This window comes from Stenella coeruleoalba (assembly GCF_951394435.1).
Source record: "Stenella coeruleoalba genome assembly, chromosome: 7".
Lineage (NCBI taxonomy): Eukaryota > Metazoa > Chordata > Mammalia > Artiodactyla > Delphinidae > Stenella > Stenella coeruleoalba.
The window spans coordinates 41,668,447-41,687,548 of record NC_137153.1 but is presented as its reverse complement, the minus strand read 5'-3'; the positions used below and the strand labels follow the sequence as shown (position 1 = coordinate 41,687,548).

The 19,102-nt window shown below is 40.8% G+C and overlaps 1 protein-coding gene across 1 annotated transcript in view; it reads right to left on the bottom strand.

The window, feature by feature from the left end:
- Positions 1-19,102, bottom strand: part of FRMD3 (FERM domain containing 3) — a 313,236-nt gene that overhangs the window by 81,122 nt on the left and 213,012 nt on the right. Inside the window, exon 7 of the mRNA XM_079927578.1 lies at positions 11,734-11,857. Within this exon, the coding sequence (XP_079783704.1) occupies positions 11,734-11,857 (124 nt within the window). The remainder of the gene's footprint in view (positions 1-11,733; positions 11,858-19,102) is intronic.

Sequence of the window (19,102 nt, the reverse complement as noted above, 5' to 3'; positions counted from 1 at the left end):
GAACTCCTATGTAGAATATTTTTTAAAAAACCTCCAATAAATCAACAAACAACAATAAAATAATTTTTAGAGATAACTCAGAAGGAAACATGGCAAAAGACTTGAATAGACACTTCACAAAATAAGATATCCAAATAGCCAACAACCACATGACAATGTGCTCAACCTCTCTAAGATCAGGAAAATGAAAAACTCTTAAGAAGTCACTTACACATCCATCTGACAGCCAAAATTAAAAAAAAATACCAAGCACTCATGAGCATGTGCAGCAAGAGCAACTCTCATATACTGTTGGTAGAAGACTAATTTAGTAGAACTATCTGGAAAACTGACGTTATCTCCAGAAGTTAAACATGTTTACCCTATAACACAGCAATTCCATTCATAGTTATACATACAACAGGGATGAGTGCCTGCCGCATCAAGAAATACATAGAATTTTCACAGGAGTGCCATTTGTAACAGCAAAAGAATAGGAAACAAATGCCTACTAGCAGTAGAATGGATATACAACGGAACACTATACAGCTGTGAAAATAAATGAATTCAAGCCACACACAACAAGATGGGTGACTATTACAAAAATAAAACTGAACAAAACAGGCCAGATAGAAATGAATACACATTGAATGAATTCCATTTATATGGCTTTTTTAAATGAGCAAAACAAAACTAAAGTATTTAAAGTCAGAGATGTGATTACCTTTGGTGGGGGGAAGGGAGAAGATAAATATTGGGAGGGGGCATCACAGGGGCTTCTGAGGTGTCACAGATTCTCACCTTGACCTGGGTGGTGGTTACATACGTACTCGCTTTGTAATAACTCATTGAGCTTGACATCTATGTTTTGTTGGCTTTTCTGAATTTGTGTTATGCTTCCATTTTTAAGAGTTTAAGGAAAAAGGAAAAGAAAGAAAAGAGGCCGTGAAGCACTGGGAACCCTCATAAATTATTGGTGTGAATGGAGCAACCCCTTCAGCAAACAAGCCACAATTTCCTAGAAAAGCTGAACTTGTGCAAACTCTATGGCACAAGCTTGTACCTGGTTTCTACACCTAGGTTTGTACCTACACTTAGGGACTCTTTTACATACACCCCTATGAGAAGTATTCAAGAAGCCATAGTAACAGCAAAAACCTAGAAACAACCCCAGTGTCAACAGGAGAATGGATACATAAAATGTGACATGCTCATATAATAGAAAATTAATTACACAGAAGCAAAAATGAAGACCTATGGCTGTATGGATCAATGTGAAGAACCTAAGTAGGAAAAAACTAAGCATACATTACTTGTTGATGTATGGAGTACATTTATAAAAGCAAAATAAGAGAATGAATAACCTAAAATTCAGAATAGCATAGAGAAGGGAGGGAGGTAATCTGGAAGGGTCACGTTAGGAGACTTGAGATCATCTGGTGATGTTCTAATTCATAAGCAGAGTTAGGGGGTCATGGGTGGTTTTTCAACCAATCTTTAAATGATACATATATTGAATATACTCTTTTATATATCATACATTTTCAATGATCAAAAGACAAACAATTCCTGCCTTTTTAGTAAAAGAATTATTGGGTGAAGTATTATGCAATCTAAAAGCACCATTAAACTCAACAGACTAGTCAGGAATATAAGAGATACCCACGCAGAGCAACCTTTTACCAAACTCTCCTGTTCTGAGCAATATATAACTGTTTATATTGTGAAGCAGTATATATATATTTTTTTCACTTACTATTCATCAAGGAGGAATTCTTATGCCCATTTTATAGATGAGGATTTTGACACTCAAAGAGGAAAAGTAACTTGCTCAAGGTTACTCAAGTATTAGGTGGAGGAGTGAATGCAAACCCAAGGCAGCCTGATTCCAAAGGGCTTCTCGGGACCTGCGCTACCATCACGACCAACATGATATGGTCCAGGGCCATTTGCCTGCTCTCCTGGATGCCAGGCTGAGCATTTCCAAGTGACATGGTTTCTATTGGTTTTTCTAGAAAGCATTTTTCAAATTCTAAACATTTCATGTTATCGGTATTGAGACACTCCATCCCAGACGACAGATATTTAGATCTGAATAGAGAGCAGTGATATCTTCTTTTAATCTGGGTCAGAGATCCCCAGACTAGAGTCTGCGGGCTAAATCCGGATCGCCACCTGGTTTTGTACAGCCCTGGAACTAGAAATGTTTTTTCCATTTTTAAATGGCTTGAAACAATCACAGAATAATATTTCATGCCCTGTGAAAATTACATGACATTCAAATATCAGTCTCCATAAATAAAGTTTTATTGGAACAAAGACACACCCATTTGTTTGGGTACCATCTGTGGACACTGTCATGCTACGATGGCAAAAAATGAGAGGTTGTGACAGAGACCATATGTTGTGCAAAGCCTAAGATATTTACTAAATGGCCTAGGATAGGAAAAGTTTGCTGAACCCTGATTTAGGAACTGAACACAGGACTAGAAAACAACTGAAGCTGTGTCTGTTTGATTCCATACAATGGAGATTAAAAATAGTACCTATCTCCAAGATTTGGTGTAAAGAATAAGCAGTTAACAGATGTAAAGCCATTAGACTAGTGCCTGACACAGAGCATGCTCTCTCCTCGCCCTCAGAATAGCATTTGTTCCCTTCCTAGCCCTGCACATGACTGAAATCAGAAATATGACTTCAATTGGAAGTGTCAGGAAGCGTGCCAAGATATTTACAGTAGAGCGAAGTCCTCTCTTCAAAATAAAAGTCCTCAAATTGGTATCATTTGCGTTGGGTTTGACTCAGATCTCCAATGCCTAAGCATTTCAAAGACTTAATCTAAAAATTCATACACAGAGAAAAGCTACAAATGTTCAGAGAAGGAAAAGGGTTCAAAACCAATGGAGAAAAGGTAGAGACCCTGATAGCACTAAGATACTCCTGAGTCCCCCTGACTCACTGAGGAGGAAATCATTGAATAGTCAGGTTTTCAGGAAGACATTAAGATCAATTAAATAGAAATTTGTTTTCCTTTCATATCTCCCAATGGACATTTGTTTCTGGCCAAAACTCTGTTTGGTAATGGAAAATAATGATTTTCTATCCTTTAAATCTGGAACCAGGAATTGTTCTGCTAAGATTAATAGTGTCTCTAATGAGTCATTTAGAGATAAGGACCAGTATTTAGTTGAATTCTTTTTCAAGAACTAACAATTCTCTAAAGATATACTTTTCTAATAAACTAGGTGAGGTCAAGTAATTATGTACTTAACTATGTATCTCCCTTCTGCCTGTCTTGAAAACTTTTTTTGCCAAGAGAAACACTCTCTCTCTTATTGATCCTCCTTTAGCATACCATTACATAGAGTACAAAATCGTACAGCATCCCAAGGATGAATGCAAATTATTAATGGACGTTAATTGTGGAGTGAGGTGTGGGTCTTGACGGCAATGACTTGGGCTGCTTGGAGCACAGGTGGACAGGGAAGGGGGTGGGTTTGGATCCACCTGAACCATTTGGGTCTGTGAGCTCCAGAATTAAACTCTTGGGTAAAAGACCAATAGAATGGTCTGCTGCCGCAAAGTAGAATTCTCAATTTGAGTTAGGTTAGATTTTGCTGCAACTTGGTTGCAACTTTAGAGTTTGTTTACCACTGGCTCCAAAGCTTGAAAGTGCGCTCAGAACTTGCCTTTCATCAGGGCTTGGGATCTTAGCATCCACGAGACTCTGGAGAGTTCTCCATGCTTTATGGCTTGGCTGCCAACTTTCTGAGCTGCAGGAAATCTCCTCTGCTCTCCAGTCCCACCCACGGCTCTCTGCACCTCAGATGACCATTTTCCTTCCTGTGGTCATGTCCTCCGCCCTTGGCAAGGGATGTCCCGCCCTGGCTGAAGGTCTGCAGTGCCTCCGAGGGGTTTCACTCAGCTCTCCTGCCCTGTCTGACATTGGCATACTGCCCCTCTTCACTCAGTGAAGGCCTGGGGTCCAATGGTGATGGGAAAGTGCAACTCACTCTGTAGCTGGAGTCTTTGGGGTCCCAATCAGTCAGGTCAGCCCACTCGTAGTCACTAAATGCTTGTTAAAGGTTTGGCTCGTTCCCCTTGCCCCCCACCTCTGGCATATTCCTCCTCCTCCTACCACCAGAGGTAAAAGCAACAGCAGGTCTCTGCCGTCCCAGGAAAGGCATTCTGGATTTCAGTACCTTTAGGTTTCTTTGTATCCTCAGCTCTCAGATGGGTTTAAAAAATATGACTTTGGGGCTTCCCTGGTGGCACAGTGGTTGGGGGTCCGCCTGCCGATGCAGGGGACACGGGTTCGTGCCCCGGTCCGGGAGGGTCCCACGTGTCGCGGAGCAGCTGGGCCCGTGAGCCGTGGCCGCTGGGCCTGCACGTCCGGAGCCTGTGCTCCGCAACGGGAGAGGCCACAACAGTGAGAGGCCTGCGTACCGCAAAAAAAAAAAAAAAAAGACTTTGTAGTTTATCTAGCTTGCTGGTGGTGTCTTGGTGTTAGGGGGAGATCCCTCTCTCGTGCTTTCCACATCCTCACTGGAAGTGAGAGTCCCTAGTCTGTCACTTCTAATTCTTTACTTAGGGACATTATCTCTCCTAAGCTCCTTGGGGAACATTAGGGACTGCATCTGTGCAGAGCATTAGATAGAACACTACAAATTTGGGTGACTGCCATGATATGGGGGAGACATATGGTGATGCTCTGGGACAGGGGCAAGACACATAGAAGAACAGCCACTTAGAAAGACATCAGAGTGCTTTACAGGAACACTTAGGTTTCAGGTCAAGTTCTATTGCTTCACAACTGTGTAGCCTTGAATAAGTTAATTTCTCAGGCCTCCGTTTCCTTATTGGTAAAAGAAGGTGGTTTCAAACAATCCAATGGAGGACTGAGGTGAACTGAGCAGGGATGGTGGCGACTCAGAGAACAAATGATTCTTTTAAAGAGTGCTGCTGCTGTCATGTAGGTGACAGGCATGTTACCAAATCCCCCAGTTGCAAGTAAGCTAGAACTTTATGGGAGCTGATTCCATTTTCCAAAACTATTATTTGGCCAAAGAACCTACATCTGGGTGAGAGTGTAGTCCAAGGACTGTTATTTTTTTTAATTAATTAATTAATTTTTATTTATTTATTTTTGGCAGCGTTGGGTCTTCACTGCTGCACGCAGGCTTTCTCTAGTTGCGGTGAGCAGGGGCTACTGTTTGTTGCGGTGCGCGGGCCTCTCATTGCGGTGGCTTCTCTTGTTGTGGAGCACGGGCTCTAGGTGTGCAGGCTTAGTAATTGTGGCTCGCGGGCTCAGTAGTTGTGGCTCGTGAGCTCTAGAGCACAGGCTCAGTAGCTGTGGTACACGGGCTCAGTTGCTCTGCGGCATGTGGGATCTTCCGGACCAGGGTCGAACCTGTGTCCCCTGCACTGGCAGGCGGATTCTTAACCTCTGCACCACCAGGGAAGTCCTAGAAAGCTAGACATTTTTGAAACTATAAATCCTTGCCAGGAAGCCATGGCACATGATTTACAGAGATTGTGAGCTTTGAGAAATAAAAAGAGATGCTGACTCTTTAAAATACACTCAGTGTCATTATTACTTCCAGCACAAACCACACTGCATTAGATCATTATGGGGGTGGCTAATCCGATAATTTTTCTGCTCTTTAAGGGCAAGGAATATACTTCATCAAACTGCTTCACCGCCAATTGAGTTTTCTGAATATTTAAAAGCTGATGACCTGTTACTGAAGCTAATCCAAAGGTCTTTGCTTCTAATGAGAAACCTGATGAACTAGCTGAGTAGAAACTCCAGGAAAACCTCCAGAGAAACCTATCATGGTTCCTGATAGTGAAATCAATCTTATTCTTGATCTTCAACCCCCTCTGAGGACCCCCCAGGACTAATGGTATGGGTATTCCCTCTTAACCCAGATGGTCATGATTAAAGCTGTGGAAAACAGAAACAAAGAGTCAAAAATAACAACTGTCATGTCCCCTGGGGGTTGTTGCAATGGCTTCCTCCAGCCACCAGAGGGCTCTAGAAGGAGGAATAACCTATTACTAAGCAGTCCCATTGCTAGGATCTCATCTCTGCATACCAAACTCAAATAAAATCTATAAATTATGAGATTATTTCTTATACATAGTTTTAAAAACAAATATGGATCTTTTGTCTTAAAATTATCTGTGGAGTCAGGATAGTGAAGCAGAAATTGATTCTAGACCTGCTCTACTAGATGTTTAAAACAAAGGTCAGCAAACTAGAACCCATGAATCAAATCCAGTCCACCATCTGTTTTGTCAATAAAGTTTTAGTGAATCACAGCCCACTCATTTATGTATTGTCTATGTCACCTACAAAAGCAGAGCTGAGTGGCTGCAATAGAGACCATACAGCCCAGAAAGCCAAACAAATTTATTAACTACACCTGATCTAGAAGAATTACTCAGCCTCAGTGAGTTTTAGCATAGACATGTATTCAAAACTGTGAATCATATAGATACATATCTACATTCTCCAGTTCACAGGGTGTTAAGAGGCCCAAAGATGCCTTTATAAAATCTTTCTAAATAAAATTCTATTAGCTATATACCTATTGGAATGGCCGGAATCCAGAACACTGAAAACACCACATGCTGGTAAAGATGTGGAGCAACAGGAACTCTCATCCATTGCTGGCGGGAATGCAAAATGGTACAGCCACTTTGGAAGACAGTTTGTCAGTTTCTTACACAATCGAATATACTCTTGCCATACAATCCAGCAATGATGCTCCTTGATATTTACCCAAAGGAGATGAAAATTTACGTCCACACAAAAGCCTGTCCATGGATGATTATACCAATTTTACTCATAACTGCCAAGACTTGAAAGCAACCATACGTCCTTCGGTAGGTGAATGGATAAATAAACTGTGGTACATACAACGGAATATATTATTCAGCAATAGGAAGAAATGAGCTATCAATAAAAGACGAGCAAGAATCTTAAATGCATATTGCTTAGTGAAAAAAGCTAATTTGAAAAGGCTACATACTGTATGGTCCCAACTGTATGACATTCTGGAAAAGGCAAAACTATGGAGACAGGTAACAGATCAGCAATTGCCAGAGGTTAGGGAGGAGGGAGGGATGAATAAGGCAGAGCACAGAAGGTGTTTAGGGCAGTGAAAGTATTCTGTATGATACTATAATGGTGGATATACATATCATTATACTATTGTCTAAACCCATAGAATATACAACATCAAGAGCGAACCCTAAGGTATCGATGTAGGTTCATCAATTACAATAAATGTTCCACTCTGGTGGGGGATGGATGATGATTTGGGGAAGGTTGTACATGTGTTGGGGCAGAGACTATAGGGGAAATCTGTATACCTTCCACTCAATTCTGGTGTGAACCTAAAACTCTTCTAAGAAATAAAGTCTATGAAAACAAAAACTCTATTAGTCAATGAGATTGTGAAGGCCATTAAGAGCTGTCTGCCAGCTGTTTCCAGTCTGCACCTTCTGGACACCTGATAGAACTGCACTTCCTTGCGGTTGGGTGGGACCATGTGGCTAGTTCTGGCCACAGTGGTAAAGCAGAAGCGATATGTATCACTTCCAAGCTGAAGCAGGACCTTTCACAGCTCTCTTTTTCCTGGGAAACTCGAGTCTGTGACTGACTCAAGTGATAATGACTAGCACAGCCCCCAGCTGACCTCTGGTGAGTATACAGCAGAGCAAGAAGTAAATAAATAAGTGAACAAACAAACAAACCTTTCTTGTGAGCTTTTGGAGTTGTTTCCTCAGGAACATCTAGTTACCTTGACTGGTACAGAGATGATCAATAACTATATTATATTTGCAAAACTATGTCTTCTCCCCCACTGTCAGTCAATGACGTGGCACATCTGAAGAAGCAAAGCTGCCCTAGCCACGAACTTCAATCTTCACTCACAAATCTCTTCAACATCTAAAGGAGTCTAAGCACTTAGTCCATGCAAACTCTTACTAAAACCTTGGCCTTATATTTTCAAGCACCTCAAAATTCCAGAGTCTCTCTCTCTCTCTCCCCCCTAAAGAACTCCCTTATTAATGCCTGTCTATCAATCCATCTTGGGTCCACCTTCAAGCACTGTGTAGCCTCCTAAGGAGGGAAGTTCTTCCGCCCTGATTCATTTTCTCCCAAGAATCACAGCTTTAGTACCTTCCACAGAGAGCACAGGAGAAAAAGGATCCTAATCAAGTAAAAAGGCTGGAGAAGATTGTGAACCCACAGAGCTAATCCTGTTTATCAGGCAAATCATGGTCATGTCTGCTAATGTCTGAGTGTCTCTATTGGCATCTCTTTTGTTTTCTTCCTTGACTGGGTCAGAAACCGGGTAGGGAGCAAGAGGTTATTTGGGCGGGGGAGGGGGGAGCAGGCTCAAACCCCAACAAAGGCCAACTGGAAACCATTCAGGAAGTTTCCATAACAACAGATCATTGATCACGCATTGTCCCTTTGCTGTGTGGGAGGGTCATGAGTGCTGTGATAACCTTGGAGAGTAAGATGGTAACACCTTGGTGCAGCCTATATGGGTCTCTTCCACCTATGACTCCTTCCTGGAACTGTCAGGTTTGCAGAGCAATCCAACCAGAGGTCCAATTCCCACACAAGAAGATTGATACTTTCATGACCTGTGTGCAAAGGGCTCGCTGATCCCCCAGGGCAACCTCAGTCTCTGTAGCAGGTTTCCAACCGATTCTATTGATAGAAAGCCCCTTCTCTTCTGCACTGTCAGCTTGCCTGCTCTTCTTATCGTTCCATCCAAACCTGAACTCTCTCTCTGCTGCATTGATGCAGAAGGAAACACATGACTACTTAAGGAGAAAAAGGAGCAAAAACACATAGGAAAATACCCTCTGAATGTCTCTTTTCAATATCACAGGATATCTGGCTGTTTCATCCTCCAGACATACAACTTTGACTTCTTCACAAGGGCTTTCTGGGTGTTACAAATGTATTGGGCAAACAGGAAAGCAGCTTTGGCCAAGCCATGGAGTTTACTTCCAAGGTCTACAAACCATAGCTGACTGTTGACCCTGTCTATTCTCTAGATGCATGAAGACTACTTTCAGGGTTGTCAACAGATTCAGATGCTGGCACAAGGTCCAATCTACAGCTTTCTTATTATAAAAAAACAATCTGGAATCTTCTTGGCTCCACTCATTTGCTCATGAAATCCAGTGGGTCACCAAGTCTTCCTGCAACGTCTCTCAAAATCCTCTTCTTTCAGTTTTCTTGTTCAGGTCCCCAGCATGTCTTGCCTGGATGACAGCTCTAACTGATCCTCCTGCCACAGTCTCCACCCTCTGGGCCATCGCCATCACGATCACTGTGGAACATCAATGTGACTACCAGGTTGCCTTATGGCTGCTCAGCACAGGGGATAAGAGCATGGGTATGAGTGTCAGGTAAGAGCAAGGTTCAAGTCCTGACTCTGCTACTAACAGTGGAAGTCTTTCAGCCACTCCAGGCTGTGCTTTCTTCACCTCAGACAGGGAACAACAACAATAGCACAAACCTCGTAGAGTTTGGCAGGACTGAGTGGGGCGATGCATGTAAGGCTCTTAGCACAGTGCTTGGCATCCAGTAAGAGCTCAATAAACGTTTATTATCGGGCTTCTCTGGTGGCGCAGTGGTTAAGAATCCACCTGCCAATGCAGGGGACACGGGTTCAAGCCCTGGTCCGGAAAGATCCCACATGCCGCAGAGCAACTAAGCCTGTGAGCCACAACTACTGAGCCTGTGCTCTAGAGCCCACGAGCTGCAACTACTGAAGCCCGTGTGCCACAACTACTGAAGCCTGCGCACCTAGAGCCTGTGCTCCGCAACAAGAGAAGTCACCGCAATGAGAAGCCCATGTACCGCAACAAAGAGTAGCCCCCGCTCGCCACAACTAGAGAAAGCCGGCGCACAGAAACAAAGACCCAATGCAGCCAAAAATTAAATAAATGAATAAATTTATATATATATATATATATATATATATAATGTCTATTGTCATATGTTCTGAGCATTTGAGACCCTGCAAATTCTGGTCACAGCAGACCGTTCAATCCCCTTTCCCGACCAATCTGCACAGTGGATGTGACTGCTTCATCCAGAGGGTCTCACCCTGTGCTGCTCAGACACTGCTGGTCCACAAGCCCTCAACTGAAGCACTGAACTTTACTTTTACCTCTAGCATGTTTGTTCCCAAATTGTAAAAAAAGTAGGCAGACTGTCATATTTTCAACAAAGCTTTCATTGGGAGACAATACCCTAAAATTACCCATAGAGATGGTATGTTGCTTTCTGAAATCTGTACAATTTTTGATGTCTAATCATCTTTACCTCTTAAGGACAAGGGTCATCTTTTTTAATTTTTTGCGGTACGCAGGCCTCTCACTGTTGTGGCCTCTCCCGTTGCGGAGCACAGGCTCCGGACGTGCAGGCTCAGGGGCCATGGCTCACGGGCCTAGCCGCTCCGCGGCGTGTGGGATCTTCCCAGACCGGGGTACGAACTCGTGTCCCCTGCATCGGCAGGCGGACTCTCAGCCACTGCGCCACCAGGGAAGCCCCAAAGGTCATCTTTTTAAAGCTGAACTATGCTGCCACCTTTAATGCCCACATGTACACTCTTCTCAGAATTACCAGCAGGGGGAGTGCCGGCATAAAGCAGGGATCTCAGCACTCCCTCTCAAGGGGACGGTCATTTGTTCCAGGATTCATAATCCAGTGACACTATGGGGGGTTTCTTGGTTTTTTTTTTATAATTACCAGAAGCGCAGAAGACGGAAGCATCTCAGCATGCACAGTTCTTCATCCATACTTGTCACAGCACAGCCCAGGCTTGCTATGATTATCAAAATGAATTTTCTGTGATTTGCAGGGATCTATATTCTAGCTACAGATTAGGATACCTGAGTTCCCTGGATTCCAAATTGGTGATGATTCCTGTTCATGCTTCATTTCCTTCCTGGTAGCCTATGCAGAACAGAAGCATCACAATGCTCCAGGGCACAGACTCTAGAGCCAGGCTGCCTAGATTCAAATCCAGCCTCTGCCACTTGCTAGCTGTGTGATCCTGGGTAAAATGCTTAATCACTCTGTGCCTCAGTTCCCTCATCTGTAAAATGGGAACAACCATGGCACCTATCTCCTAAGTTGTTGCGAAGATTAAATGAGTCAGTATGCACAAGTACTGAGAACAGTGTCTGGTCCACAGTGAATAAATACTGTATGTGATTTCGTTACTCGTACTCCTCTGTAGTTATCAATCGTCCTGGAGCATCACAGACAAGGAAAAGAGAAGCAGATGCTGAATCTGTCATCTTGAAAGCAGCTCAGCAAAGGAAACCTTGTCAATGGATTCTACTCTACTTGGAGTCAAAGCTTTCAACAATGGCCACAGGAAGGGAAGAGGCAATGCAAAATTCAAAATAGAAAGGATTACTTATTTATCCTAGATTTCATGTCCAGAAACCCAGGGTTGTTAAAACCCAGAAGAAAATATATGGCTCTAATAACTGCTGATGGTTCATAAACAGCCACACAGGGGACCCCACATTATTGAGATTGTCACTGATGGAGGACCTTGACAGTGCCCAGAAATACTGACCTGCCACCTGAAAGAGTCTACCCATACATTACAAATATTCTTCACAACATGATTTGCACATTCCCTGCAATAAGAACACTGTCTCACCTCTGTCATTTCTACAAATGTCTACCCCTATTACCTGAGTTCATTTTTATGAATTTCCACTATTTTTCTTTCCAGCTTCTGTGACTGCTTGGGGAAAATCTCAAACTCACTGATGTAATTCTCAGGATGCTCGTCAGGATCATAGTCACCGAGCTCAGCTGTAACCAGAAAAAATAAAGAGAAAAAGCAAGGTTAAAAACAACAAGAGCAGTGTCCTTGTCCCCGCACTGAACCACAGCCCACCCCTGCCTCTTCCGGAGACCTTCCAACACTAGAAGCAATATGGCAACTTCTGTCAAGCCAGAAAGATAAACGTTTGGGTTGCTTTGGCTGTGTGGCTAACAGGGTCTTCGTGCTGTGGCTGGGTGTCAGTCCTGAGCCTCTGAGGTGGGAGAGCCGAGTTCAGGACATTGGTTCACCAGAGACCTCCCAGCTACCCATAACATCAATCGGCAAGAACTCTCCTAGAGACCTCCATCTCAACACTAAGTCCCAGCTCCACTCATGAACAGCAAGCTCCAGTGCTGGACATGCCAGACAACTAGCAAGACAGGAACACAACCCCACCCATTAGCAGAGAGGCTGCCTAAAATCATACTAAGTTCACAGACACCCCAAAACACACCACCGGAAATGGTCCTGCCCACCAGAAAGACAAGATCCAGCCTCACCCACCAGAACACAGGCACTAGTCCCCTCCACCAGGAAGCCTACACAACCCACTGAACCAACCTTACCCACTGGGGGCACACACCAAAAACAATGGGAACTACGAACCTGCAGTCTGTGAAAAGGAGACCCCAAGCACAGTAAGTTAAGCAAGAGAACACAGAGAAATACACAGCAGATGAAGAAGCAAAGTAAAAACCCACCAGACCAAACAAATGAAGAGGTAATAGGTAGTCTACCTGAAAAAGAATTCAGAGTAATGATAGTAACGATGATCCAAAATCTTGGAAACAGAATAGAGAAAATACAAGAAATGTTTAACAAGGATCTAGAAGAACTAAAGAGCAAATAAACAATGACGAACAGCACAATAAGTGAAATTAAAAATTGTCTAGAAGGAATCAATAGCAGAAAAACTGACGCAGAAGAATGGATAAGTGATCTGGAAAATAAAATAATGGAAATAACTACCGCAGAGCAGAATAAAGAATGAAAAGAATTGAGGACAGTCTCAGAGACCCCTGGGACAACATTAAATGCACAAAAATTCGAATTATAGGTGTCCCAGAAGAAGAAGAGAAAAAGAAAGGGACTGAGAAAGTATTTGAAGAGATTATAGTTGAAAACTTCCCTAATATGGGAAAGGAAATAGTCAATCAAGTCCAGGAAACACAGAGAGCTCCATACAGGATAAATCTAAGGAGAAACATGCCAAGACACATATTAATCAAACTATCAAAAATTGAATACAAAGAAAAAATACTAAAATCAGCTTTTATACTATTTATATTATAAAATTAAATATTATATAATTTATATAATATAAATTATATTTTTAATATAAAAATATTAAAAGGGAAAAACAACAAATAACATACAAGGGAATCCCCATAAGGTTAACAGCTGATGTTTCAGCAGAAACTCTGCAAGCCAGAAGGGACTGGCAGGACATATTTAAAGTGATGAAGGAGAAAAACCTGCAACCAAGATTACTCTACCCAGCAAGGATCTCATTCAGATTTGATGGAGAAATTAAAACCTTTAAAGACAAGAAAAAGCTAAGAGAATTCAGCACCACCAAACCAGCTTTACAACAAATGCTAAAGGAACTTCTCTAGAAGAAGAGAAGGAAAAACCTACAAGAGAAGGAAAAGACCTACAATAACAAACCAAAAACAATTAAGAAAATGGTAATAGGAACATACATATTGATAATTACCTTAAATATAAATGGATTAAATGTTCCAACCAAAAGATCTATGTCTGTCTGAATGGATACAAAAACAAGACCCGTATATATGCTGTCTACAAGAGACCCACTTCAGACCTAGGGACACATAAAGACTGAAAGTGAGGGGATGGAAATAGATATTCAATGCAAACGGAATCAAAAGAAAGCTGGAGTAGCAATTCTCATATTAGACAAAATAGACTTTAAAATAAAGACTATTACAAGAGACAAAGAAGGACACTACATAATGGTCAAGGGATCAATCCAAGAAGAAGATACAACAATCGTAAATATTTATGCACTCAACATAGGAGCACATCAATACATAAGGCAAATGCTAACAGCCATAAAAGGGGAAATAGACAATAACACAATCATAGTAGGGGACTTTAACACCCCACTTTCACCAATGAACAGATCATCCAAAATGAAAATAAATAAGGAAACACAGGCTTTAAATGATACATTAAACAAGATGGACTTACTTGATATTTATAGGACATTCCATCCAAAAACAACAGAATATACTTTCTTCTCAAGTGTTCATGGCATATTCTCCAGGATAGATCATATCTTGGGTCACAAATCAAGCCTTGGTAAATTTAAGAAAATTGAAACCGTATCAAGTATCTTTTCCAACCACAACACTATGAGACTAGATATCAATTACAGGAAAAAAAACTGTAAAAAATACAAACACATGGAGCGTAAGCACTAAATACTAAATAACCAAGAAATCACTGAAGAAGTCAAATAGGAAATGAAAAAATACCTAGAAACAAATGACAATGAAAACACGATGGCCCAAAACCTATGTGATGCAGCAAAAGCAGTTCTAAGAGGGAAGTTTATACCAATACAATCCTACCTCAAGAAACATCTCAAATAAACAACCTAGCCTTACACATAAAGCAATTACAGAAAGAAGAACAAAAAAAACCCCAAAGTGAGCAGAAGGAAAGAAATCATAAAGATCGGATCAGAAATAAATGAAAAAGAAATGAAGGAAACAATAGCAAAGATCAATAAAACTAAAAGCTGGTTCTTTGAGAAGATAAACAAAATTGATAAATCATCAGCCAGACTCATCAAGAAAAAAAGGGAGAAGACGCAAATCAACAGAATTAGAAATGAAAAAGGAGAAGTGACAACTGATACTGCAGAACTACAAAGGATCATGAGACATTACTACAAGCCAATAAAATGGACAACCTGTAAGAAATGGACAAATCCTTTGAAAAGCACAACCTTCTGAGACTGAACCAGGAAGAAATATAAAATATAAACAGACCAATCACAAGCACTGAAATTGAAACTGTGATTAAAAATCTTCCAACAGACAAAAGCCCAGGACCAGATATCTTCACAGGCGAATTCTATCAGATATTTAGAGAAGAGCTAACACCTATCCTTCTCTAACTCTTCCAAAATATAGCAGAGGGAGGAACACTCCCAAACTCATTCTATGAGGCCACCATCACCCTGATACCAAAACCAGACAAAGATGTCACAAAGAAAGAAAACTCCAGGCCAATATCACTGATGAACACAGATGCAAAAATCCTCAACAAAATACTAGCAAACAGAATCCAACAGCAAATTAAAAGGATCATACACCATGATCAAGTGGGGTTTATCCCATGAATGCAAGGATTCTTCAATATACACAAATCAATCAATGTGATACACCATATTAAGAAGTTGAAGGATAAAAACCATATGATAATCTCAATACATGCAGGAAAAGCTATTGACAGAATTCAACACCTATTTATGATAAAAACTCTCCAGAAAGTAGGCACAGAGGGAACTTACCTCAACATAATAAAGGCCATATGTGATAAACCCACAGCAAACATCATTCTCAATGGTGAAACTGAAACCATTTCCACTAAGATCAGGAACAAGACAAGGTTGCTCACTCTCACCACTATTATTCAACATTGTTTTGGAAGTTTTAGTCACAGCAATCAGAGAAGAAAACAAATAAAAGGAATCCAAATCAGAAAAGAAGACATAAAACCGTCACTGTTTGCAGATGACATGATACTATACATAGAGAATCCTAAAGATGCTACCAGAAAACTACTAGAGCTAATCAATGAATTTGGTAAAGTAGCAGGATACAAAATTAATGCACAGAAATCTCTTGCATTCCTATACATTAATGATGAAAAATATGAAAGAGAAATTAAGGAAACACTCCCATTTACCATTGCAACAAAAAGAATAAAATATCTAGGAATAAACCTACCTAAGGAGACAAAAGAGCTGTATGCAGAAAACTGTAAGACAGTGATGAAAGAAATTAAAGATGATACAAACAGATGGAGAGATAGACCATGTTCTTGGATTGGAAGAATCAACACTGTGAAAATGACTATACTACCCAAAGCAATCTGCAGATTCAGTGCAATCCCTATCAAACTACCAATGGCATTTTTCACAGAACTAGATAAAAATTTTTCACAATTTGTATGGAAACACAAAAGACCCCAAATAGCCAAAGCAATCTTGAGGGGAAAAATTGGAGCTGAGGAATCAGACTCCCTGAATACAGGCTATACTACAAAGTTACAGTAATCAAGAAAGTATGGTACTGGTACAAAAACAGAAATATAGATCAATGGAACAGGATAGAAAGCCCAGAGATAAACCCACGCACATATGGTCACCTTATCTCTGACAAAGGAGACAAGAATATACAATGGAGAACAAACAGCCTCTACAATAAGTGGTGCTGGGAAAACTGGACAGCTTCATGTAAAAGAATGAAATTAGAACACTTCCTAACAGCATACACAAAAATAAGCTCAAAATGAATTAAAGAGCTAAATGTAAGGCCAGACACTATAAAATCTTAGAGGTATACACTAATGTGTATAAAACTGATGACTAATAAGAACCTGCTGTATAAAAAAAAAATTAAATTAAATTAAAAAAAAAAACTCTTAGAGGAAAACATAGGCAGAAGATTCTTCGACATAAATCACAGCAAGATCCTTCTTGACCCACCTCCTACAGAAATGGAAATAAAAACAAAAATAAACAAATGGGACCTAATGAAACTTAAAAGTTTTTGCACAGCAAAGGAAACCATAAACAAGACAAAAAGACAACCCTCAGAATGGGAGAAAATATTTGCAAACAAAGCAACTGACAAAGGATTAATCTCCTAATATACAAGCAGCTCATGAAACTCAATATCAAAAAAGCAAACAAACCAATCCAAAAATGGGCAAAAGACTTAATTAGACATTTCTCCAAAGAAGATATACAGATTGCCAACAAACACACGAAAGGATGCTCAATATCACTAATCATTAGTGAAATGTAAATCAAAACTACAACGAGGTGTCACCTCACACTGGTCAGAATGGCGATCATCAAAAAATCTACAAACAGTAAATGCTGGAGAGGGTGTGGAGAAAGGGAACCCTCTTGCACTGTTTTGGGAATGTAAATTGATACAGACACTATGGAGAACAGTATGGAGATTCCTTAAAAAACTAAAAATAGAACTACCGTACGACCCAGCAATCACACTACTGGGCATAAACCCTGAGAAAACCATAATTCAAAAAGAGTCATGTACCAAAATGTTCATTGAAGCTCTATTTACAATAGCCAGGAGATGGAAGCAACCTAAGTGTCCATCGACAGATGAATGGATAAAGAAGATGTGGCACATATATACAATGGAATATTACTGAGCTATAAAAAGAAACAAAATTGAGTTATTTTTAGTGAGGTGGATGGACCTTGAGTCTGTCATAGAGAATGTAAGTCAGAAGAAGAAAAACAAATACTGTATGCTAACACATATATATGGAAGTTAAAAAAAAAAAAGGGTTCTGAAGAGTCTAGAGACAGGACAAGAATAAAGACGCAGATGTAGAGAATGGACTTGAGGACACGGGGAGGGGAAGGGTAAGCTGGGACAAAGTGAGAGAGTATCATTGACATATATACACTACCAAATGTAAAATAGATAGCTAGTGGGAAGCAGCTGCATAGCACAGCTCGGTGCTTTGTGACCACCTAGAGGGGTGGGATAGGGAGGGTGGGAGGGAGATGCAAGAGGGAGGGGATATGGGGATATATGTGTACGTATAGCTGATTCACTTTGTTATACAGCAGAAACTAACACAACATTGTAAAGCAATTATACTCCAATAAAGATGTTAAAAAAAAAAACAAAAAACAAGAGCAGGGTGTACACGGAATGGCTCCCACCACCCAAAGGAAGATCATGGAACAAGCTCACCCAACGAAATGTGTTTGTATCCATGGAAAGACCACAGCCTGAGTGTCTAGAAGGTCATATTCTAGTTCAAATTTAGCTGTGTGTGCTTGGGCACTTGCTGAACTCTCTGGGTCTCATTTTCTTCATCTACACAATAAAGGGGTTTAAATCATTGTTTCTCAAAGGGGCACTATTGGCATTTGGGCAAATAAACAATTCTTTATTGTTTCAGACCTTCCAAGGCATGGTAAGACATTTAGCACCCCTACACTTCAGGTACTAAATGCTGGTGGCACATCCAGATATTATGACCACCAAAAATGCCTCCCAATGTTTCCAAATGCTCCCCACAATAGGAGGTGTTACCACCTCTAGCTGGAAACCACTGGGTGTTCCTCAAGTTTCCTTTCACAGTTAATTTTCTGAGTCGAGGAATTCCCTGGCTGGAGCTGCTAGCTCTGAGGTTTGTGCAGGTGTGGCTCAGTCAATGAAATATCACAACATAAAGGTACCCAAGAGGATTGTACATTAAAATAAATGGACTGCTCTTCAAATTAAAGAGTGTGTATCAAAGTACGGTTGAGCATCCCAGATTAAAGTTGTTGCCAGGTTCTAATATAGGGTACGTCCAGAGGGTCTTTAAGGGTAAAAAGAAATGCCTGCACATCTCTGAGCACCCAGAGGGTCTATGAGAAGATGGACCTAGGATATGCATCGAGCAGAGCCTGAAGCAGCAAAGGTGATGCTCTTGCAGTGGGAATACTTTGTCCTGATTCCACAAGCTTGCTAAGGAAAATGAGCCAGAAGGGGCAAGTATTTCAGGCAGAAATGGCCCAGGAAAGTAGATTAAAGATGGTGGGAAAATGGTACTGAGAAACTTGATCACCAACATGACTTTGAAGTAGATAGAAATCAATATGCCTTAAGCACATCTGCAAAATCACATCCAACTCAGTAATTTGTATCTACTGTCTCTTCGTTGTTGAATCTGTAATGACTGTAAAAGGATAAAACTGGGAGGAAAGCAAAGCTCTTTAAAGCTTCTTAATAGAGCTCAAATTACAGAGTTCTGAAAACAACTTAAAATATATACCACAGGAGGAAGACCCAAATAAGACCCAAAATGCCATCAGCCATAGAGGGGAAACTGATTAATTTGATCATATCAAAATAAAAATATTTCTGTTCATTAAAGGACATAGTCAAAATAATAGATAAGTTGAAATAACATATTTGCAAAATCTAAATCTGACAAAG